Raw genomic sequence first — 25,014 nt, 5'->3', positions numbered from 1 at the left:
TTAAGCATGTCTGTCCCATTGTTAATTAACTCACCTATTGTTTCTGTCCAGATGGCTAGGTAAATAGCTCAGGTTAATTCTATTTCTGTACACAATTTCATCTGCATACGATAATGTAATCAGGCACCTGACCTGGTGGGGTATATATTCGTAGTGAGTTTGTTCAATAAAGGTTCCAGATCTATACAAACTATTCTCAGCTAGTTTTGTATGGGGGGGGGGGCAGCTAGAATATCTGATATCTATGTTCAAGATGGAAGGAAGCAGTATTCTGACGGAGGCACACACAGTGTGGGTCGCGGTTCCGTTACATCATCATTGCATGTCGAGAACGCAGACAAAATGATGCGCTTTCCAACATGCACTGCCTATCAGCAGATACACAATGCTGCCATTATTTGTTAATGGCACTTCGTAATGAGCTTGTTTTTGCATGCAACTTATTGCATGGTGCCACAACAGCATGAAATTTGTTGAAGAGCATTTACCGAAAATGGGTCAGGGACTTCTTTTTTGCATTTCTCACATATAGGACAGCCCATTGAAACGAATAGGCTGTACTACGCATGCCCACTCATTCGCAACATTCTCGGTTTGCAATAATGTGTTTGAATGCTTTGTAATAGTGATCGACCGATATCAGTCTTTCGTTACCGATATTTTGGCCAATGCATATCGGTATCGATATTGGCTGATATTTTTGTATATTTAAAAAAATGTTTTTTTTTTTTTTGACAGGTACTTTTGTGTCTAAAAACCCCAAACGCCTCCTCTGCACTTAAAAGCATTCAAAACGCCATGTTTGGCTGTTTTGATATGCTGTAATTTTTTTTAATCTGACGCCAGACAGTAACCGGAAGTGATGTCACTTCCGGCTTTTGCATTGAGACCCGATCAGAGCCAAATGCGGCTTTGATCGGGTCTTCGGTGGCCGTGGTTGCCCGGGTCTTCTGGTGGGACGGAAGACCCGGATGAGCCACGGAAGGCGGCGGGAGGGGGGGGGGGAGGGGGTTTGTCCCCTCCTGCTCTTGTAATGACAGCCGAGCGGCTTCTCAGCCGCATCGGTTGTCATTACAAGACAGCCAACAGTCAGCTATGGTCGTTGGTACTGGGGTGTTGCCTCTAGCTGCAGGCATCACTCCGGTACAGCACTTTCCCGAAATATCGGCAATATCGGTAACCTCCAGTGCCGATTCCGATATATCAGGAAAAGTGCATATCAGCCCCCGATATATCGGCTTTGCTGATAATCGATCGATCCCTACATTGTAATACTTGCATGATGCTGGCTCTCTACAAATCCTTGTAAAATTTGGCAAGAACGTAGTCCTATTTGAGCTGGAAACATTGTTACCTGTTCTGATGCTTTTGATACTTTATAACCACTATACATAGACAAGTTCTCATTCATATTCCCATTTCAATATTCACTTACATCGGTTCTTTCCCTTTATCCTTCTTGAATACGTTTCCAAAACCTTTTTTTTTTCCAGAGCTAAGAATAAAAAAAACAAAAAAAAAAAAAAAAAAAAAGAAAATCAACATAATAAAAACAATGATCATTGTGATAATTGTGATCATTTAATAGGTTACAGTGCTGTGAAAAAGTATTTGCACCCTTCCTGATTTTTTTTATTTTTTTTTGCATATTTAAAGCGGAGCTCCACCCAAAAGGTGGAGCTGTGACAAATATGCAAAAAAAAAAAAAAAAATCAGGAAGGGGGCAAAATACTTTTTCACAGCACCATATGTCCAATATTTATTTATATTTACTTGCTTAGTGTTGAACTTCTGCCATCAACGTCGTCATAGGTGTCATCAGATTTAACAGAATCTAAGATAAGATAGAGGGAGAGGATAAATACATTATTATGGGGGAAAAAGAACATAAAAAAACAAAGACAAAAAACAAACAGGAAGTTTATTGAAAGGACGAGGTGAAGAATAAATTGGCCGGGACAAGGGGTGGGCAGGAGGGCCGGTTGCCCTGGGCGCAATGGTTTATTGCAGGGATTGGGGGGGGGGGGTGCCTTGACCCTAACCCTAAGGGAAGGGGGGGGGGTGCAGTTTGGCATCCTTGCCCTGGGCGCTGGATGACCTTGTCCTGGCAGTGCTAGAGAAATATGTTGTTTTTTTTCTGAATAAAAACTTTATATGCAGAACGTATTTCATTACCATTTTTGTACGACTATCCCAGTGCTGCTACATCTTTGATTATTTCATAACCATTTGCATTCTTCATTTAGTTATTACAAAAAGCAATAACAATCTATTGAACTATAAAAATATGTAGTCTACAGGTCCATAGAAAATGTATTTCAAGGTTAAAGAATACCTTTTAACCATACAGAAAAAAACAAAAAAAAGATACAGTGCCTTGAAAAAGTATTCACACCCCTTGACATGTTCAACATTTTGTCATGTTACAACTATAAACGTAAATATATTTTATTGGGATTTTATGTGATAGACCAACTCAAAGTGGCACATGATTGTGAAGTGGAAGTAAAATGATAAACGGTTTTCAAAATGTTTTGCAAATAAATATGTGAAAAGTGTGGCGTGCATTTGTATTTACCCCCCCCTTAAGACCCCATTCACACTGCCGCGACCAGAAAGTCGCCTCATAAGGGGCGACTTGTTAGCGCGACTTTCAGCGCGATTTGTATGATAGACGACTTTGTATTTGGCCAATCAGAATATGATGGTTCTGGGTCATGCTCAATCACACAAAAAAAAGTTCTTAAAAATTGTCGTTTTTGATAGAAAGCCAATTATTGAAAAAATTATTGAAAAAAAAAAAAATTAGATTTCTTTGGATTTAGTGTCTGGGGGGTCTAAACGTGTACCTGTGAAGTTTCATCTCTGTAGCATGTCCAGAACCAGAGAAAAAAGATCATTTTTCTTAGAATTTTTAGTAGCGCAGGGATGGGGCTCCGCTCCACCTGGGAATTTTTGTTGCAGGCATTTATTGGGCATTTTTTGGTCGTCTTTGGAGGCAGGCATGACATCTGAACTTCTGTATAGGGGTATATATACACACACACATATATGTATATATACACATACACACATATAGGTGTGATAGGAGCGGAGCCACATCCCTGCAAATAATTTCATTAGCGCATGGATGTGGCTCCGCTCCTTTAACACCTATATATGTGTATGTGTATATATACATATATGTGTGTGTGTATATATACCCCTACACAGAAGTTCAGATGTCATGCCTGCCTCCAAAGACGACCAAAAAATGCCCAATAAATGCCTGCAACAAAAACGCCCAGGTGGAGCGGAGCCCCATCCCTGCGCTACTAAAAATTCTAAGAAAAATGATCTTTTTTTCTGGTTCAGGACCATTTTAATGGAAAGTCGGATCACAAGTCGCTTCAAATAAGATAAGGAGGCGACTCCCATTGAAGTCTATGGGACAAGTCGGATACAAGTCGCCTCAAAGTAGTACAGGACCCTTTTCTGAAGTCGGAGCGACTTCAGTAGTGCCAATTAAGACGGCACTCATTGATTAACATTGCTTTTGTTATGTCAAGCGACTTGGGGCGACTTGAGGGCACACAAGTCGCCTCACAAGTCGCGGCAGTGTGAATGGAGTCTTACTCTTATGTTTACTTTCATGTAAACTTATGCTGGCCATACACTTCACGAAAAATCGTTAAAACTAATTTTCGAAAAACGAACACTCGGCCGTAAGAGCAAACGATTGTACCATCATGTAATGACCGATAAATCATTCAATGGGCATAAATAAATCAATCTGTAATTCTTTTTTCACATATACCGAAGGCAAACAGTTTGGACAAGAAACACATTAACCACTTCAGCCCCGGAAGGTTTTACCCCCCTCAACCAGTTCTGGACTGGAAGGATTTGCCCCCCTTAATGACCAGGTCCCTTTTTTTTAACTTGGCGCTGTGTGATTTTAACTGACAATTGTGCAGTCATGCGATGCTGTAACCAAACTAAATTTACGTCCTTTTTTCCCCATAAACAGAGCTTTCTTTTGGTGGTATTTGATCACCTCTGCGATTTTAATTTTTTTCGCTATTAACAAAAAAAAGCGACAATTCTGAAAAAAAAAACAATATTTTTCACATTCTGCTATAGAACATTCCCAAAAAAAAAAAAAAGAAGATAAAGAAAATAAAAAATCTAATTTTTTCATGCTTTTTAGGCCAATTAGAATTCTGCTACATATCTTTATTAAAAAAATAAAAATAAAAAAATAAATAAAAATAAATAAAAATAAGCTTATTTTGATTGTTTTGCTCAAAAGTTATCGCACTGATCACTGTAATAATGTCACCCGTCCCCAAAAAATTGTCAGGTGTCCGATTGGAATGTCGCAGTGCCACCTTAAAAAAATAAAAAAATCGCTGATCACCGCCATAACTAGTTAAAAAAAAAAATAAAATGCCATGAAAAGGACATCAATTTTATTTGGGTACGCAATTGTCAGTAAAAATAACGCAGTGCCGTATCGCTAAAAATGGCCTGGTCACTAACCACCTGCCGACCGCCCGCCTCAGTTTTACAGCAGCAGGCTGGCTCGGCTGTGTGCATCAACGTAGGGGTACGTCGGTCGTGGGAGTGGTGCTGAGGGGGCGCGCTCCCGCCCCCACTAGGCAGCGGGGATGCTGATCCACGGGACCACCGGCTGCAAGTGCCGCTGGGCACCCGTGATCGCTCCCCGATGAGAGAGAAGGACGGGCAGCTGTTGTAAACACAGCTGACCGTTCTTCTCTCTGAAATTACCAGAGCGCCTGTGATCCTTCTATATAGGAACACAGGTCTCTGTGGTCATTTCACAGTTAGATAACACTCCCCTAGGCTCACACTTAAACCTGTAATCGTCCCTGGTGTTAACCCCTTCCCTGCCAGTGTCATTATTACAATAACAGTGCATATTTTTAGCACAGATTACTGTAGTAATGTCACTGGTCGCCCCAAAAGTGTCAAAAATGTCAGTTAGGGGTTCGATCTGTCCGCTTCAATGTCGAAGTCCCGCTAAAAATCACAGATCGCCGCCATTACTAGTAAAAATAAATAAATAAATAAAAACAACCTAAGGGCTCTTTCACATGGTCCGCCTCCGTAGGTGGATCCGTGCTGCTCAGCAGGGATCGAGCCGCCGATCCCTGCTGAGCCGGCGGATGACAGCTCCGTCTCCGCTTACAGTGCGGAGAGGGAGGTGTCACAGCTCCCGCTGCTCTCTATGGGGGATCGGATGAGAGCGGACCGCTTGTCCGCTCTCATCCGATCCGATCCGATTACTGAACGGATGGAAAAATAGGGTTTCCATCCGTCCAGATTTCACGGACAGGATCGGATACGGATGGCAGCGGGTGTCAGCAGAGGTGTCTCCGCTGACATCCGCTGCCCCATAGAGCTGCATGGAGGATCCGATCAGATCCGCCTAAAAAACTGACAGGCGGATCTGATCAGATCGCCCGTGTGAAAGAGCCCTAAATCTTTCCACTAGTTTGTAAAATTTTCATTCACTATTGTCACACATCTGGGTGGGCTCTGGGCGCACTGCTCTGCGCCCCGAGCCCACCCTTTTTTTTTTTAGCCTGTGAGAGCCTCTGGCTCTAATCACATGGTTAAAAAAAAAAAAAAAAGTCCCATTGAACTCCATGCGTCCGGCACCTCGCATGTAGATTAGGGGGCCGGATGCATGGATGGGGGGGGGCGGCGCTCCTGCGCCCCGTATACACCAGCCGCCACTGACTGTGGGCCTAGCCTGTGTTTTACTAGTGTGGGAGATGCGCCCCCTTTCCAGAAGCATCAGATCACGTATATATATATATATATATATATATATATATATATATATATATATATATATATATATATATATACACACACACATGATCCACATGATCCAGAGCACAGAGGACGCCCTGCTGTAGCAGTAAGACCTAAAGTGGTAATGCATGTCAAACACGAGGAATAATGCACATTAACACTATAGGCACATTTGTTCAGTATCTGTATTTTGAGTAAGGGTGAACAAGGCCTCAATATAGGGAGACTAGGTTTTAAAATTAAATCCGGGGACATATTTTTTATTTTTGATTGGCAAATGGCACAGTGCTGCATAATACACAGAGCGCTGGGCACGGGGCTGCATAATACACAGAGCGCTGGGCACAGGGCTGCATAATACACAGAGCGCTGGGCACAGGGCTGCATAATACACAGAGCGCTGGGCACAGGGCTGCATAATACACAGAGCGCTGGGCACAGGACTGCATGATGCAGAGCGCTGGGCACAGGACTGCATAATACACAGAGCGCTGGGCACAGGACTACATAACACAGAGCGCTGGGCACAGGACTGCATAATACACAGAGCGCTGGGCACAGGGCTGCATAATACACAGAGCGCTGGGCACAGGGCTGCATAATACACAGAGCGCTGGGCACAGGACTGCATGATGCAGAGCGCTGGGCACAGGACTGCATAATACACAGAGCGCTGGGCACAGGACTGCATGATGCAGAGCGCTGGGCACAGGACTGCATAATACACAGAGCGCTGGGCACAGGACTGCATAATACACAGAGCGCTGGGCACAGGACTGCATAATACATAGAGAGCTGGGCACAGGACTACATAATATACAGGGGGGTGTTAGGCATAGAGTACAGGGTTCAGAGGTTTGCTATGCACAGAGGACACTTCTGCCCCCACATCCATAGCTCACCTCTGCACCCTTCTCTCACAGATTATCTCTGCAGCCACCTCTTAGCCCTTCCCCCACAACAGCTGAACTCTCCATCTCTCCATGTAGCTGCATCAGCTCTGACCCCTCCTCCCTCACTGCCCTCACCTGTGTACAAACAGACCCCCCCCCCCCCCCATCTGCTCACCACCCAGGCTCAGCCCTCCACGCAGTCAATTTTTGACTCTGCCTCTCCTCCACTGAACAGCAGCAGGAGCGGCAGTGAGATCGTCCAGCAGGGGGCGTCGGAACCTGAGCCACCAGGCAGTTTCTCAGCCAGCATGGCATGCCCTGTCTACATTCACCCAGCCCTCAATCAGGGGACAGACTTGGTCCGGGGACAGTGTCCTCAGTCCAGGGACTGTCTCTGAAAACCGGGGACGTCTGCTCACCCTACCTTAATATTTATAGCAAGTGTGACCTTAGTCTAAGAGTTGTTACTCTGTATCTCCATCCCAAGTAATCATAGATGGCTGGTTCAGCAGGGACTGGCTGAGATTCGAATAGCAATAGCAATAGCCACTAGCAATAATCCCTGTGTTCTCCCAGCAGGGACGGGTCCCCGCCCTTCATACTATTCACAATGTTTGCTGTACATCCTGCAGGCAACACACATTGGAGATTTTCCAACCAAATGGAAGAAGTTGTGCAACTTACAGTTATCGGAGGCGACGGAAAGGTCAGTTCCAAATCCACTAGAAGAGACAAACAGAATGGAAGATTATTAAAAGCAATAAAAGCTTCATTATCAGTATTACAGAGATCGCCATTTAACCACTTCAACACCTTTCACCCCCTTTCTGCCCAGGCCAATTTTCAGCTTTCAGTGCTGTCACACATTGAATGATTATTGTACGGTCATGCAACCATGTACCCAAAATAGGGTTTCCATCCGTCCAGATTTGACGGATCGGGTCTCAGCGGACATGTCTCCGCTGACATCCGATGCCCCATAGGGATGCATGGGGGGACCATTCAGATCCGCCAAAAAAACGGACGTGCGGATCTGAACGGTCCACCTGTGTGAAAGAGCCCTTACTCACATGCGCTAATTAGGCTGCACTGATGGGCACTGATATGCCGCACTGAAGGGCACTGATTGGCAGCAATGGTGGGTACTGATGAGGCAGCACTGATGGGCACTGGTAGGGCTGCACTGATCATTAGGACACTGATGATCAATGCCCTAACTATCAGTGTAGATGTCCCCTGTGTGGCTCTCCACTTATCGGCTCTCCTCACACGTGGTCAGCGTGAGGAGAGAATTGCCGACAACCGGCAAATATGGTTTACACTGTGACTGGCTCTTTTCCTCGATCTGTGATCAGCTGTGTCTGAAGGACAGCTGCAGGGGGCGCACGGGAAGCACGATCATGGGAGGAAGTCATATGACGCCTTCCCAGCAATATGTGCGTCCGCGCTGTAGCCGTCATTCAGCTATAGCATGGTCGTGAAGAGGTTAAAGTGACACTTTATTCTTCAAAAATAATCCATACCCAACCCATCCATTACTTTGTGGCCTCGTTCATGAAATCGATTCTTTTTTTGTTTTGCTGTGTGAGCTCCTGAACTTCTCCTTTTCCCCTCTTCACTTCCTCCCAAACCTCTCCTTTTTGTTAAGGATGTGCAGTGCACATTAGTTGTGGTCATGTACTCTGCTCTATGCACACTACACATCCCATAGTCCCCATCGGGAGAAAGAGAGGGTGGCTATATTCCTACTGTAGAACTATCCCTATAGGGGTTGCAGATGACTGGGTTCTCCACTCCTACACAGCCAGGCAAATGGTATTTCCAGATTTCATCCAGAGACAAAAGAACAGTCTTTGAGCTTGGCTTTTTATGTTTTATTAGGAAGGCAATAACTTGGATGGGGAATGGGAATTATGGGATGCCCAACATGATAGCAACAAAATCCAGGGACAGCTTCCTCCCTATGTACAGCTCCAGATTTGTTTCTTCACTCCCGGACACTGACAGTCTCTGAGTGAGAAGATGCAAAACCCCCTTAAAGGACTAGGGACTCACAGTCCCTTTAGAAAGTACCACAACGTGTTGTAATCTGCATCCTGGAGTATCTCCAAGTAGTTTGCAGGCACTGGTCCCAGATCTATCACTGCAGGAAATACCAGCTCATCTGGCAGACTCTTCTCCCGTCTAGGCGCCACTGACTCTTCTCCAGTCTAGGCGCCACTGACTCTTCTCCCGTCTAGGCGCCACTGACTCTTCTCCCGTCTAGGCGCCACTGACTCTTCTCCCGTCTAGGCGCCACTGACTCTTCTCCCGTCTAGGCGCCACTGACTCTTCTCCCGTCTAGGCGCCACTGACTCTTCTCCCGTCTAGGCGCCACTGACTCTTCTCCCGTCTAGGCGCCACTGACTCTTCTCCCGTCTAGGCGCCACTGACCCTTCTCCCGTCTAGGCGCCACTGACCCTTCCCCCGTCTAGGCGCCACTGACCCTTCCCCCGTCTAGGCGCCACTGACTCTTCCCCCGTCTAGGCGCCACTGACTCTTCCCCCGTCTAGGCGCCACTGACTCTTCTCCAGTCTAGGCGCCACTGACTCTTCTCCAGTCTAGGCGCCACTGACTCTTCTCCAGTCTAGGCGCCACTGACTCTTCTCCCGTCTAGGCGCCACTGACTCTTCTCCCGTCTAGGCGCCACTGACCCTTCTCCCGTCTACGCCACTGACCCTTCCCACGTCTACGCCACTGACTCTTCCCACGTCTACGCCACTGACTCTTCCCACGTCTACGCCACTGACTCTTCCCACGTCTACGCCACTGACTCTTCCCACGTCTACGCCACTGACTCTTCCCACGTCTACGCCACCGACTCTTCCCACGTCTACGCCACTGACTCTTCCCACGTCTACGCCACTGACTCTTCCCACGTCTACGCCACTGACTCTTCCCACGTCTACGCCACTGACTCTTCCCACGTCTACGCCACTGACTCTACTCCCGTCTACGCCACTGACTCTACTCCCGTCTACGCCACTGACTCTCCTCTCGTCTAGGCGACTGACTACGGAGATCTCCCAGGGCAAAGTTAGAGAAGATTTAAGCACACCGCTATCTTCCAGAGAGACCTACTAGGTTTGGCAGTTTCTCCCCTCGTAGGTCCTTGACCGTGCTGTACTACTCAAACTATCCTCCTTGCTCCTGCTACCTCTCAAGGATGCCCCCCCTCCCCAGCTGCTTCTGTTGTCAGGATTCTCCCAGGCCAGCCTGAACCCCAGCCCGAGGCAGAGCACGCCCTCAAACTGAACTCCGGCCCTAGGCAGTGCAACCTCCCCCAAACTAGAGGGTTTGCTTCAAGGGCCCCTGACAGTCCAATCAGCACTCCATCTTCCACCCGACACCCCTAGCTAGCATATCTCACTCTAAGGCTGGCTCAGGCCTGAGCTTCCCTTTGTATGCAGATTACCCGCCTGGCCTTCGCCTTCCAGTATCTAGAAGATGTTTCTCCAAACTCCCAGATCCAGGGGGAGGCACCAGGGAGCTGCCCGTATGAGTCAGCCAGCTTAAACTGTAGTAAGCCCATAATCATGAGTCTTAATTCTGACAGGATAAAGCATGAGCCAACATGAATTTCCCTGCACCCAGACACTGGCAGTCTCTAAGTAAGAAGATGCAAAAGCCCCTTAACCGCTTAAATACCGGGCACTTTCACCCCCCTCCTGCCCAGGCCAATTTTCAGCTTTCAGCGCTCTCACATTTTGAATGACAATTGCGCGGTCATGCTACACTGTACCCATATGAAATTTGTATAATTTTTTTCACACAAATAGAGCTTTCATTTGGTGGTATTTAATCACCGCTAGGTTTAGTATTTCTTACAAAAAAAAAAAAGACTGAAAATTTTGAAAAAAAAAAAGTTTCTTATTTTTTTATTTTTATATTTTGAATATATTCAAAATATATTCTTTTATTTTTTTTTTATATTTTGAAAATAAATAATTTTTCTCCTTCACTGATGTGCGCTGATGAGGCGGCACTGATGGGCAATGATAGGCTGCACTGATGAGGTGAGACTTATGGGCACTGATAAGGTGGCACTTATGGGCACTGATAAGGTGGCACTAATGAGGAGGTACTAATATGCCGCACTGATGGGCACTGATAGGTGGCACTGATGAGCACTGATAGGCGGCACTGACTAGTTGAGCAGGCACTGATGGGCACTGACTGGCAGCACTATGGGCACTGATTGTGGGCACTGTGGGCATTGATGGTGGGCACTGATTTGCACTCTATATACATTTTTTGTAATCAAGGCACTGATGATCATGATTGTTCAGGATCATGACTGATTACATGTCCTCGTCTCCCCTGTAAGGAGGAGCCGCTGATCGGCTCTCCTCGCCTCACACTCGACAGTGTGAGGCGAGGAGAGCTGAATAATGGCACTTCCTCATTTACATGTGGCCGGCTGCAATCGGACACAGCTGATCACATGGGTAAGAGTTATGTCATTGACTCTTTACCAATATCGGGATCACGCCGTGTCCTAGCAACACGGCGCGGCCACGATCGCAGCTCTGCGCACCCCCGCGGGTGCGCGAGAGAGGCTGTTCTGGTGCGCCGTCATATGACGGCATCCCAGAACAATAGATGAACCGCTCCGCCATTTGACAGCAGGTGGGTAGGAAGTGATTAAGGACTAGGGACTCGCAGTCCCTTTAAAAAGTAGCACAAATTGTTGCACTCTGCATCCTGAAGTACCTCCAACTCCCTTGTAGACACTGGTCCCACCTGGCTGACTCTTCCCCAGTCCACGCGGCTGACTCTTCCCCAGTCCACGCGACTGACTCTTCCCCAGTCCACGCGACTGACTCTTCCCCAGTCCACGCGGCTGACTCTTCCCCAGTCCACGCGGCTGACTCTTCCCCAGTCCACGCGGCTGACTACAGAGATCTCCCAGGGCAAGGTTAGGAAAGATTTAAGCACACCGCTATCTCCCAGGGACACCTACATTTGGCAGTCTCTCCCCTTGTAGGTCTCTGCCTTGTTTACATAGATAGAGCTCCGTTCTGTGTGTTTTCCCGATGATCACCGGGTCCCGGCGGACATCCATTGGCCAGCATCCGCTGATTGGCTTCTGCTGTAACAAATCATAGCAGAAGAGCTGTGCCCCCTACCCAAAAGGTACAGAAAAGCTGCTCTGCCTCCGTACATCCTTGTGATGCAGTCAGCAAGAGGGTATTTATCAAAAAGAATGTGAGGTGCTCTTTAAATGGTGCCAAACGAGCGCCCCCTCACTGTGGTCAACGTGCAGAAAGGAAGCTACCCGCCTCAGGAACCAGAAGATCATGGCTATCACTGTAGTATAGCTGACTACTACAGTCATTGTCTGCTTCCCCAGTTGCCCTTAAGTTATGAGAAATGCATAGCTATATTGTGCCATGCAAGAAACAATACAGACCATACACAGAGTTCCTTTAACTCTCTAAAGCTATCTGTATTATATGCCGCACAAGAAAAACCCGGTATAAATTGATTATTTGGAATATTAAATGAATTTACTTAAATATTTACGAAAATATTCACCTATCATAAAGTCGTTCCACATCAGTGTACAGATCGGATATGGGAGAGGTGGGGGTGGTTAGTAAATGTTGATTGCTAAATGTCAATATATCTTTGCTGATATCAACACAAGACACCGGGACAAGACCATCTATGGAAGGAGATGAAGACACCAAGGGTTAGAACATCAGCATTTTAAGGCTTATTACTCATTATATTGCAATTTACAAAACCTAATGCAAGGTAAAAGTTACCAATAGTATCTATACAAGTTGTATGTAAAGTTTTTGTGGCCACTGGAGTATCAGTCCTACTTATATGGCCAAAAGTATGTGGAAACTCCTCCAAATGATCGAGTTCAGGTGTTTCCAAGTGAAGGGTACTGTTATTATAACTAATGATGGTGGTCAGGTGTTACCACTAAACCTCTCCAAATGATGGCATTCAGGTGTCTTCAGTGAAGTGTACTTTTAATACTACATCATAAGACATTTTAGACAATTGTGCTCTTCCACCCTTGTGGTAACAGTTTGTTAAAAGGCTCTTTTCTGTCCCAGCAGGACTGTACCCCTGTGTACAAAGTCAACCCTATAAAGATATGGAATGAGGAGCCTGGTAGGCAGGAACTATGGAGGTGGCCTGAACATAGCCCAGACCTTAAACCTACTGAACACCCTAGGGATGAATTGCCACACAGATGGTGAGCCACATCTTCTCATCCAAGTTCCTCCGTCATTGTGGTAACAGTTTGCCGAGTGCCTTTTTCGGTTTCACCATGACTGTGCCCCAGTGTACAAAGTCTGATCCATAAGGACATGGTGTGACCAGTATGATATAGAGGAACTCAAATGTCCCACACAGAGCCCTGACCCCAACCCTTCTGAACATCTTTAGGGTGAGTTGGCATGCAGAAGGTGAGCCAGGTATTCCCATCCAACAATACTACCTCCAACACTCCCTCCATCTTTGTGGTAACAGTTTGGTGAACACCTTTTTCTGTTCCACCATGACTGTACCCATGTGTACAAAGTCAGAACCATAAAGACATGGCTTGACCAGTTTGGCATGAAGGAACTAGAGTGTCCTGCACAGAGCCCTGACCTCAACTCTACTGAGCATCTTTGGGGAAGAGTTGGAACATCAATGGCATGCCAGGTCTTCTCATCCAACAACAGTACCCAACCTATCAAAAGGGCACAAATTCCCACAGACACCCTCCAAAATCTTGTGGAAAGCCTTCCCAGAAGAGTGGAGGATGTTTTAGGCGCAAGAGGGATGAACTCCATATTAATAGTCATGGTTTGGAATGGGATGTCCGACTGCCCTCCAACTGCCACCCCCTTGAGCAACAGAAGCAGCAGTTAGGGGTGCACACATGCCAGGGCCGTGATGCAATGCTTCCCAGCAATGGCAGAAACGATAGAGTGCAAAACACATATGAAGAAGTCCTTCATTTTTTCTTTATGGAATTTTTCTTCTTTTTGAACTTTTTTTTAGCATTTTATTTATTTTATCTTTTTTTTTAATTTTATTAACTGCCCTGTAGGGGGGGGGGTGCTTTGGTGATATATTAGGGGTCTAACAGACCCCTGATGTCTCACATTTGAGAAAGCAAATGAGGACACAGTCATCAGTCCCTTTCTCTCCAGCCTCAACTGCACAGATGATTGTACAGGACGCGCTCTGAGGTTTGCTGTTCATTCACAAACTGAAGCATAGTAAACAGTTTTCTATGCTTCGGTGATGAAAGTGCTAAATGATGATGGATGTCCTCCAGCCAGGAAATGAGGCAGGCTCTATCCGACTTGCTGCACAGAGTTAGCAATTTCAGTAAAGGGTAGATAAAGTTTGGCTTTGACCCAGTTCATATATACCGTTTCACACAACTAAAGAAATAACGTTTATTTTTAGTTGGACTCACGGTTTCCTTGGCTGTCTTTCACCAGCCATTTCCCCCGAGGACAGTCGGTGATCCGAAGAACATCAACCACATCTCCCCTCTTCAACGGCAGCATGTACTGCTCAGGCTTAAAGTCCGAGACGATGGTGGTGGTGTACATGGTGTCTTCCAGCCCCGTAACCTGCATATACAAAAAGTTTCTGAGTTATCCACAGCAATTCTATAGACCATAACTAAAGCCCATTGATACCTTTGTATTACAGTGTGCGTTAAAATAGGTCTGAGGTGTATTACGGTGCTACTCATTGTGAACGCCGCTCCAACGTATGGCAATAAGGCAACCCATGCTAATGCGCTTGCATTAAGGTACCACCAATGAACAACGTAAGTGTGAATGGACACGCAGTATTTGCCCATTGGAATTTTGAATGGACACGCAAGTTAGCCCAATGGAACTGTGAATAGGCATGCAGGATTTGCCCGTTGGAAGTGTGATTGGACACGCAGGATTTGCCCATTGGAAGTGTGAATGAACATGCAGGATTTGCCCATTGGAATTTTGAATGGACACGCAAGTTAGCCCAATGGAACTGTGAATAGGCATGCAGGATTTGCCCGTTGGAAGTGTGATTGGACACGCAGGATTTGCCCATTGGAAGTGTGAATGAACATGCAGGATTTGCCCATTGGAAGTGTGAATGGACACACTGGATGAGCCCAATGGAAGTGTGAATAGGCATGCAGGATTTGTCCGTTGGAAGTGTGAATGAGCACTCAGGATTTGTTGACTCGTTCAGGATTTGTTGGAAGTGTTAGGTTTTGCCCGTTGGAAGAAAACACGCAGGTTTTGCCCATTTAAAGTGTGAATGGACGCACAGGATTTGCACATTAGAATTGTAAATGGACAGGCAGGATTTGCCCGTTGGAAGTGTAAATGGACAGGCAGGATTTGCCCGTTGGAAGTGTGAATAGACACGCAGGATTTGCCCGTAGGAAGTGTAAATGGACAGGCAAGATTTGCACATTGGAAGTGTGAATGGACAGGCAGGATTTGCCCGTTGGAAGTGTAAATGGACAGGCAGGATTTGCCCGTTTGGAAGTGTAAATGGACAGGCAGGATTTGCACATTGGAAGTGTGAATGGATAGGCAGGATTTGCCTGTTGGAAGTGTGAATGGATAGGCAGGATTTGCCTGTTGGAAGTGTGAATGGACAGGCAGGATTTGCCTGTTGGAAGTGTGAATGGACAGGCAGGATTTGCACATTGGAAGTGTGAATGGACAGGCAGGATTTGCCTGTTGGAAGTGTGAATGGACAGGCAGGATTTGCACATTGGAAGTGTGAATGGACAGGCAGGATTTGCACATTGGAAGTGTGAATGGACAGGCAGGATTTGCCTGTTGGAAGTGTGAATGGACAGGCAGGATTTGCACATTAGAAGTGTAAATGGACAGGCAGGATTTGCACATTAGAAGTGTAAATGGACAGGCAGGATTTGCCTGTTGGAAGTGTAAAAGGACAGGCAGGATTTGCCCGTTGGGAGTGTGAATGGACAGGCAGGATTTGCCCGTTGGAAGTTAGAATAGACAGGCAGGATTTGCCCGTTGGAAGTGTGAATGGACAGGCAGGATTTGCCCGTTGGAAGTTAGAATAGACAGGCAGGATTTGCCCGTTGGAAGTGTGAATGGACAGGCAGGATTTGCCCAATGGCGGAGCTTGAGGTGTCGCAATGGCAACCCCACCCATGCTAAAAGGAATTGAAGTTATGTCAAAATGTGGACAGTTTCTCCAAAATCTTTTTAATTACCCTCTCAATACATCAATAAAGATCTGAGATAAATCTTTAGCCACTTGGAGGATCTTCGTGCACGGTGGAAGCAGCAGGTGGTAGTGGGAAGACTCCAGGTCAACTTTTGCATTAAGGCCCACAAGCTTCAGGCTACACCTCTGGATTGCCCTTAGGAACTTTTATGGTTAATCCATCCCAGAATAACCAACAGTAAGGCTCCATTCACACTTGGCGTTTCCGAAACACATGCCAAAGTGCATAGAAAATGTGGATTTTGCTGCACATTTTGGAAACATGATGCAAATGTGCATCAGTGAAAAAAGGGTTTTGAAGCTTCTTTGGGGCATTTGACATGCATAGAGTAACCCATTCCAATTAGTGGGCTGGGCTATGCACTATGAGTGGAAACGCTTGAAAAAAAAAAACATAAAATAAGAAAAACAAGTGAAAGCGGGAACGTGAGTTCCTGCTACGCTCAGGTGTGAACCCTGCCATTAGATCCTATTACATTCTATCTAATCCTCAAAACATGTTGCAGAAAGCAGAACAGAAGCTGGATATTAGTAGGCAGACTAGGTAGAGGAATTTCACGTGTCATGTTACAGTCATGGGAATTTGGATGGTTTTGCAATGTTTTTTGTTTTTTTGCTTCGTGTAAATTAAAGCGGAGTTCCGGGCACAGAAATCATTTTTCAACAAACATACCCCCGGGACAGTCAGGGCTAGTACATTCCACAATGGATAGCCTCTGATCTGTCCCGGTTCGCACTTACCTTTTAGAAGAAATACTCACTTATAAAATTTCTTCCACAGCGTTTCCATCTCTCTTGTGGGCAGCTGAAGCCGGCGCGGTCCTCTTCGGCGTCTTCTTCCGCGTCTTCTTCTCCCAGAATGCGCCGCACCGGCCCCTCTCGTCACTTCCGGTGCGGCGCCGCATTCCTCCACAGCTTCTGGGCATGCCCAGAAGCTGTTTAGCAGGGGAATGCTGCGTCGCCCGGAAGTGACGAGCGGGGCCGGTGCCGTCGCATTGATTCCTGGGACGATGACGTTCAGCTCCCAGGAATCAGTGCAAGCCCGGAAGTGACGGCGGAGCCGCGGCACAGAGGGAGGAAGTGAAGACTAGGTGAGTATATTCGATCTTCAATTACAAGGTGAGTAAATTAAAAAAAAAAAACCTAACTATCCAATTCCTTTTCAGGTGAAGGGGAACAAGAGGACGGGCACAAAAAAAAAAATATCGATTTTGTGCCCGGAACTCCGCTTTAAGTTGTGAATGAAAAAAAGGTGCGGGAACCAATGAACCAATGAAAGTGTAAAAGCAGCACTGTGAATAATTAGAAATGCATAAAAAATGTACCATATAAATAATACGTTACAAAAGTGCGCTAATATAAAACAAGAGAGCAAAACTGTCCATGGTGTGAGATCAAATGAAATCAACAACTAGAAATAAAGTCTTTTGCATCCAGGAGAAAGTGTTCCCAAATTAAGGAAAACCAACTGATGAAAGGTGGGTGTGACCTCTTCCCAAAAAGCAATCCAAAAAAGTGACTTGAAAGAAGTATACAATTTTGTGATGACACCCGGTGATATGAGTGGACTCTTACCACATTCGAGAGAGATGGAAGCATATACTGTGATATTCAAGAGTCCAATTGGTCAGCTAGATGGAATGGAATCCCAAATGGAATGGATCAATCGTCAGCTTCCCGGTTAGGGGGATCTATAGCCTTCCAGGGCTGAGGATGCCACCAAGGAGACCATACCAAAGAGAGTCCCAGAAGCCGAATCATCAGTGGAAACGCGTCGGGGGGAGCCAGCCGTGTTGCTATATGTCCCGCACTGCAGGCGACCGTGACTTTATCAAGTGTATGCTGTATATCATTTTGGATTTTGTAAGTGTAATTCCACTTCATTTTAACAATAAATTTAGAGGTAATGCACTATTAGTCCCTTCTTCTCTTTGGTATGGTTTCCTTGGTGGCATCCTCACCCCTGGAAGGCTATAGATCCCCCTAACCGGGAAGCTGACGATTGATCCATTCCATTTGGGATTCCATTCCATCTAGCTGACCAATTGGACTATTGGACATCACAGTATATGCTTCCATCTCTCTCGAATGTGGTAAGAGTCCACTCATATCACCGGGTGTCATCACAAAATTGTATACTTCTTTCAAGTCACTTTTTTGGATTGCTTTTTGGGAAGAGGTCACAAGAGTCCAATTGGTCAGCTAGATGTAATGGAATCCCAAATGGAATGGATCAATCGTCAGCTTCCCGGTTAGGGGGATCTATAGGCTTCCAGGGGTGAGGATGCCACCAAGGAGACCATACCAAAGAGAAGAAGGGACTAATAGTGCATTACCTCCAAATTTGAATGAAGTGGAATTACACCTACAAAATCCAAAACGATATACAGCATACACTTGATAAAGTCACGGTCGCCTGCAGTGCGATCCGGGACATATAGCAACACGGCTGGCTCCCCCCGACGCGTTTCCACTGATGAGTTGGCTTCTGGGACTCTCTTTGGTACGGTCTCCTTGGTGGCATCCTCACCCCTGGAAGCCTATAGATCCCCCTAACCGGGAAGCTGACGATTGATCCATTCCATTTGGGATTCCATTCCATCTAGCTGACCAATTGGACTCTTGGATATCACAGTATATGCTTCCATCTCTCTCGAATGTGGTAAGAGTCCACTCACATCACCGGGTGTCATCACAAAATTGTATACTTCTTTCAAGTCACTTTTTTGGATTGCTTTTTGGGAAGAGGTCACACCCACCTTTCATCACTTCCTAACACCCACCATTCATCAGTTGGTTTTCCTTAATTTGGGAACACTTTCTCCTGGGTGCAAAAGACTTTATTTCTAGTTGTTGATTTCATTTGATCTCACACCATGGACAGTTTTGTTCTCTTGTTTTATATCAGCGCACTTTTGTAACGTATTATTTATATGGTACATTTTTTATGCATGTAAATTAAGTTGTCCCTGAAGTTGATGTTTTAAAAGCAGAAAAGATAGGTTAGCGTAAGGATTTGAGCGACTGACAAGGAGCAAATTGTAGTGGCTGGATGGCTGGGTGCAGGGGAGGACTGGGCCAGGGGGCAGGGGGGCAATTGCCCCCTGGGCTGCTCTGATGTCCTGTAAAAAGGCTGCACCAATTCTGCCACAGACATGCCTAAAGGGTTCCTGGTGAAGAGAAGTAAAATGTCCCTGCCACTGACCTATTGATTGCGGGTTGAAGACAAGGACAGAGCGCAAGCCTCTCTCCCCAGCATGGATGGTGTAAACTGTGTCTGAGCAGAGGCCGGTTCCATGCCCCACTGGAGACTCTCCTCCCCTGGCCAGCTCCAGCCATGCTGTCCCAGCTCCCCCAACTGCCCCCTGTAGGCCAGGTTGGGAGTCAGGATTCTGCCAGTGAGTAGAGAGTACCTGGAGCAGGGTGTCAGCCTGGAATGGGGGTCAGGAGGACGACGGGAAGAGGGAGAGTGGGAGGGGGGCTGATTCGCTGCACCATAGGCCTCTGGTTTGTACTTGCCCCCTGGGCCGAAAGTTGTCAGTCTGCCCCTGGCTGGGTGGCTCGGTCAGATCAACTCCAAAACTGCAGCTCTTGTGGGATGTTCCCAGTTCTACAAAAAGGTCAGGACCGACCAAAAGTTGTCCAAGGAAAAAAAAAACAGCAAACCGGTGACAGGGTCATGAGAGGCCAAGGCTCACTGATGCACGTGGGAAGGCTGGTCCATGTAGTTCGATCGAATAGAAGAGCTACTGGAGTTCAAATTGCTGAAAAAGGTAATGCTGGTTCTGATAGGAAGGTGTCAGAACACACAGTACATTGCAGTTTGTGGTGTATGGGGCAGGGTAGCCGTGGACCAGTCAGGGTGCCCATGCCGACCCGTATCCACAGCCAAAAATGCCTACAATGGGCATGTGATCATTAGAACTGGACCACGGAGCAGGGACCATGGAAGAAGGTGGCCTGGTCTGATGAATGATGTTTTCTTATACATCATGTGGATGGGCAGGTGCGTGTGTGACGTGTTGCTTATTTGGAGAAGAACCTGCACCAGGATGCAGTATGGGAAGAAGGTAAGCCAGTGGAGGCAGTGTGATGCTTTGGGCAATGTTCTGCTGGGAAACCTTGGCTCCTGCCATTCATGTGTGTGTGTTACTTGACGTATCATCTATCTAAAAATTGTTGATGACCAAGTACACCCATGCAAGGAAACTGTATTCCCTGATGGCAGTAGCCTCTTTCAGCAGGATAATACATGCTGCCACACTACAAAATGGTTGAAGAATGGTTTGAAGGAAAACAAGTTTTGACTTGGCCACCAAATTCTCCAGATCTCAATCCAATCGAGCATCTGTGGCATGTGCCAGAAAAACAAGTCCAATCTATGGAGGCCTCACCTCCCAACGTACAGGGCGTAAGAGATCTGCTACTGACGGCTTACTGCTAGATACCCCAGCATACCTTCAAAAAGGTCTAGTGGAGTCCATGGTGCAATTGGTCAGGGCTGTTTTGGCAGCAAAATGGCGACCTATTCAATATTAGGTAGGTGGTCATAATGTTATGGTGGGTGATAATAATGTTATGGTTGATCGGTGTATATTCAAAAAGTGAGGAGCCAGCACAGCTGGAAGCAACAAATCTAGACGGCAGGTTTCAATCACCTCCATGTAACCTATCCTGCAAACCACTCCATAGTCTTAATGACTTCCTGGTTCCTCCAGCAGGAATCAATCTCCCATTACAAGGTATCCGCAGAATGCATGTTAGTAAAGTGCTGAACCCATTGGGGGCAAGATAGGGTATGGAACCCAAATTTTGGGGGGCAGCTCTCTCAACCAGGATAGTCTTGGGGGGGCCCCACTGTAGTCAAGGGGAATATAAAAAGGAGTTTACTGATCAAATGCAAATCCAGAAAGACTTACTGCACGTGGCAAAGCTAGTTGAAAAATCCAATGTTTTCAGGACTCACCCCATTCATCAGATTTTGTCAACCTTTTCAAACACAAAGGAACCCTTAGCTTTCCAGTCTCAGGGAACCCCTGCTAAAAATGACTAGACCTACGACTCATGATACATTAGTGTGATGGTCAGTGGGAAGAATGCTCCTTACACTTGTGGTTATTGGGAAGAAAAGCCCCCTTACAGAAAGCTAAAAAGATCAATGGTGTCAGTGGGAACTTATCTGAGAAGAAGAAATTGCACATTGCTCTAGCAACCCCTAGCAACCTCTGGAGGAACCCTGATTAAGGAACCCCTAGCAACCTCTGGATGAACCCCCGATGAAGGAACCTCTAGCAACCCCTGGAAGAACCCTGATTAAGGAACCCCTAGCGACCCCTGGAAGAACCCTGATTAAGGAACCCCTAGCGACCCCTGGAAGAACCCTGATTAAGGAACCCCTAGCAACCTCTGGAGGAACCATGATTAAGGAACCCCTAGCAACCTCTGGATAAACCCTGAATAAGGAACCCCTAGCAACCTATGGATGAACCCTGATTAAGGAACCCCTAGCAATCTCTGGATGAACCTTGATTAAGGAACCCCTAGCAACCTCTGGAGGAACCCTGATTAAAGAACCCCTAGAAACCTATGGAAGAACCATGATTAAGGAACCCCTAGCAATCTCTGGATGAACCCTGATCAGGGAACCCCCAGCAAACTCTGGAGGAACCCTGATTAAGGAACCCCTGGCAACCTCTAGATTAACCCCGATTAAGGAACCCATGGCAAACTCTGGAGGAACCTTGATTAAGGAACCCCTGGCAACCTCTAGATTAACCCTGATTAAGGAACCCCTAGCAACCTCTCCATTTTATGCTCCTCTGCTCTCCAGTTCAACAATCACTACTTGGATTGATTGGGGTCACCAATCGATCCTTTCAAACAAAAAAATATCTGCTACCAATACAAGGCAGAGTGGGGGTGGTGGGTGGGTGTAGGGAGGTGAAGTTACCCAAACTTTAAAGTATCCGTAAACCCAATTTTTATTATTAATAAATCTGCAGCTTTCTCAAAAGAACGCCCTGGTGATTCTACCATGAAGGTCCTTGTTTAGGCACTTCCTGTTACAGGACAACAACACACGTCTCCAAATTGTGCTCTTGTGTTGTCACCCTGTCACATGGGTTTCCCACGGTCCAGGAGTCATTGGATGCAAAGAGGCAGCAAGAGATCGGCATGCAACAAAGGATGACAAAAAAGTAAAAAAAAACAGGAATTTTATTAAAATAAATCATAAGTCAATTTCTTATGTTGCAAAGTGCATTAAATTACCGTATACTTTATATATCTTCTGGTGGACAAGGGGCAGAGATTGTTTATATATATATATATATATATATATATATATATATATATATATATATATTTTTTTTTTTTTCCTCTTTTTTCCTTTTGTTTTTTAAAGAAACATTACCTTGAACTTTTTTCGAAATGCGTATTCACTTTTAGAAATTTTTCCTTCTGTGGAGTCGCTCCGTGGAAGGGTACCCCTGTTTGCATCCAGAGTCCCAGTGCTTTCAAAGTTGTAAAAAAAAAAAAAAAGGGTAAAAGGAAGGACATCAATAGTGAAAAACGAAGGCTCTCCGCCCATCAGAATCATAACCATAGTGAGAATGAGTTATAGAAAACAACCATTAATTTGTGCAATAAACAGATTCCTCTTTGGAAGTTAAACATTAAATACAGTATAAAGTATACAGTATAAAACAGGTCAAAAATCCACTCAAAACTAAAATTTGTACATAATTAGCGGTTGTTGGCAGGTTAAGTGACAGATTCCTAATGGCCAAGCCCTTCTTGCTTGGGAGTCTTGCTCCTCCTGTTCCTGGGACACCAGTACATAGGTGCGATAAAAAAAAATAAAAAATCGGACAGGCATTTATTTTTTAGACGTGCACATGCATTTTTATACACTGCAAAACACACAGGTGTTAACCAGGCCTTAGCCTGGCCATAGATGTGCTCTGGAAATGTTATAGATAGGCAGGATTGAACCCCGCTGAGCAAAACGAAGTCCATGGGGCGCACCGCCCGTGTGAAAGGACCCTTAGGAGAATGCTCCTAATCTCAGCTCATTATATATATTATTATATATATTATATCATTTTATATATTATAATATATTATATCATTATATATATTATTATATATATTATTATTATTAATTATTATTATATCATTATATATATATATATATATATATATATATATATATATATATATTATATATATTATTAATTATTATTATATCATTATATATATTATTAATTATTATTATATCATTATATATATTATTAATTATTATTATATCATTATATATATTATTATTATATATATTATTATATCATTATATATATTATATATATTATTATTATTAATTATTGTTATAATCATTATACATATTATTATTATGTATATTATATAGTATAGAAGACATCTGGGAGCCAGAAATCTTGCTGATTGATAGGGGATCAAATACTTATTTCACTCATTAAAATGCAAATCAATTTAGACATTTTTTGAAATGTGTTTTTCTTGATATTTTTGTTGTTATTCTGTCTGTCACTGTTAAAATAAACCGACCATTAAAATTATAGACTGATCATCTTTGTCAGTGGGCAAATGTACAAAATCAGCAGGGGGTCAAATATAATTTTTCCCCTCACTGTAAGATTATTTAGGAGTACACAGCCCAGGAAATTAGGCACACGTGGGTTCGGAAATGCTAGTTTGCTTGGTACGCATTGTAGATACATTGGCTCATTTTTTTTTCTTACAAAATCTAGTACAGCTCTGCATAGAAACCAATCAGCTTCTAGGTTTTATTGGCAAAGCTTAACCACTTAAAGACCGCTCGCTGCAGTTTTACTGCGGCAGGTCGGCTCTGTCCCGTGAGAGGACGTAACTGTACGCGCCGCCCATTCACCACAGAGGAAGCTGATCAGCGGGTCCGGTGGCCGCGATTGCCGCCTGGCACCGCGATCGCTCCTCGTGGAGACAGAATGGTGGTCTGCCGTTGTAAACACGGCAGACCGCTGTTCTGTTGGCTATAAACACAGGGCTCCTGTGTTCCTCTTGACTGACTATGACTTTGTCCATTCATAAAAGGAAGAAGCTGGTAAATTACAGTACATATTTACCAACCCCTTCCTGGTTCTCTATTGTGACACATCCCCTGCAGCAGCAGGCAGCAGAAGGAAGGGAGCACAGTTGGGGGGGGGGGGGGGGCAGGGGAGCACACAGGGGCCCAGAGACAGCAGACAGCAGAACACAAGTGAGCAGCTACAGGAGGAAAAAGGAGGACAGTGATTTCTCTACATGCTGCCCCCACCACCCCTCCTATCCAGGTGTACAGGGGAGCCGCACAGGCCCCCTGGAGCATGGGGCCCGGTTGCAATTGCAACCCCTGTGGTTACGCCCTTGCACCCACCTGTAATGGTCTTCAGGCACAGATGATCTAAAGCCAGGGTAGGTGCCATTCAGATTTCTGGATCCCCTATGAAAAAAAGGAAAGTCAAGTTTAGGTGATTGTTAAAAAAAAAAAAAAAAAAATACAATCTCCAGTCCAGACCATAGCTTAGAATTAATCTGTCCTCCAGTAAATGTAATTTCTACACCAACATAAATACCCAAATGTATCTTTATACTTGCTTCCTATATTCCCCTGTACATTAGCACTCACTGGGAGGTGCTGTCTGTGAGCTGGCATACAGGAAAGGAGAGCAGGAGGACATCTAATGTGCTGCTGCTCTTTCCCTGTCCAATCACAGGCTAAGGTGGGTCCCACTATTGCTTTTCCATCGTTCTGGGAGGACGTACCCGTACATCCTCCCCAGTGTGCTCCCCCGTGGGACAGGCAGCGGCACAATCTCTAACACAATGATCACCGAGTACTAGGCCGCTGTGACTGGCCCTGGTACCATGTGATAGCTGTAACCAATCACAGAAATCACATGTTCAGTAGTAAACAATGGCTTTGATTCATAATGGCCATTGCTTACTATTGTAATCTCTGATTGGTCAA

General features: G+C 45.4%; 1 protein-coding gene across 1 annotated transcript in view; it reads right to left on the bottom strand.

The window, feature by feature from the left end:
* Positions 1 to 25,014, bottom strand: part of FYB2 (FYN binding protein 2) — a gene marked incomplete at its 3' end in the record, with an annotated part of 130,337 nt that overhangs the window by 14,125 nt on the left and 91,198 nt on the right. The window contains exons 8-14 of the mRNA XM_082266372.1: positions 24,421 to 24,486; positions 22,405 to 22,504; positions 14,194 to 14,353; positions 12,294 to 12,423; positions 7,401 to 7,438; positions 1,774 to 1,834; positions 1,355 to 1,385 (exon numbers count right to left, since the gene is read on the bottom strand). Coding sequence (XP_082122498.1) covers positions 1,355 to 1,385; positions 1,774 to 1,834; positions 7,401 to 7,438; positions 12,294 to 12,423; positions 14,194 to 14,353; positions 22,405 to 22,504; positions 24,421 to 24,486 — 586 coding nt within the window. The remainder of the gene's footprint in view (positions 1 to 1,354; positions 1,386 to 1,773; positions 1,835 to 7,400; positions 7,439 to 12,293; positions 12,424 to 14,193; positions 14,354 to 22,404; positions 22,505 to 24,420; positions 24,487 to 25,014) is intronic.

Source organism: Pelophylax lessonae, assembly GCF_965119305.1.
Source record: "Pelophylax lessonae genome assembly, chromosome: 8".
Lineage (NCBI taxonomy): Eukaryota > Metazoa > Chordata > Amphibia > Anura > Ranidae > Pelophylax > Pelophylax lessonae.
Note: the sequence above shows the minus strand (reverse complement) of the source record. Positions and strands in the feature narration are given on the sequence as shown.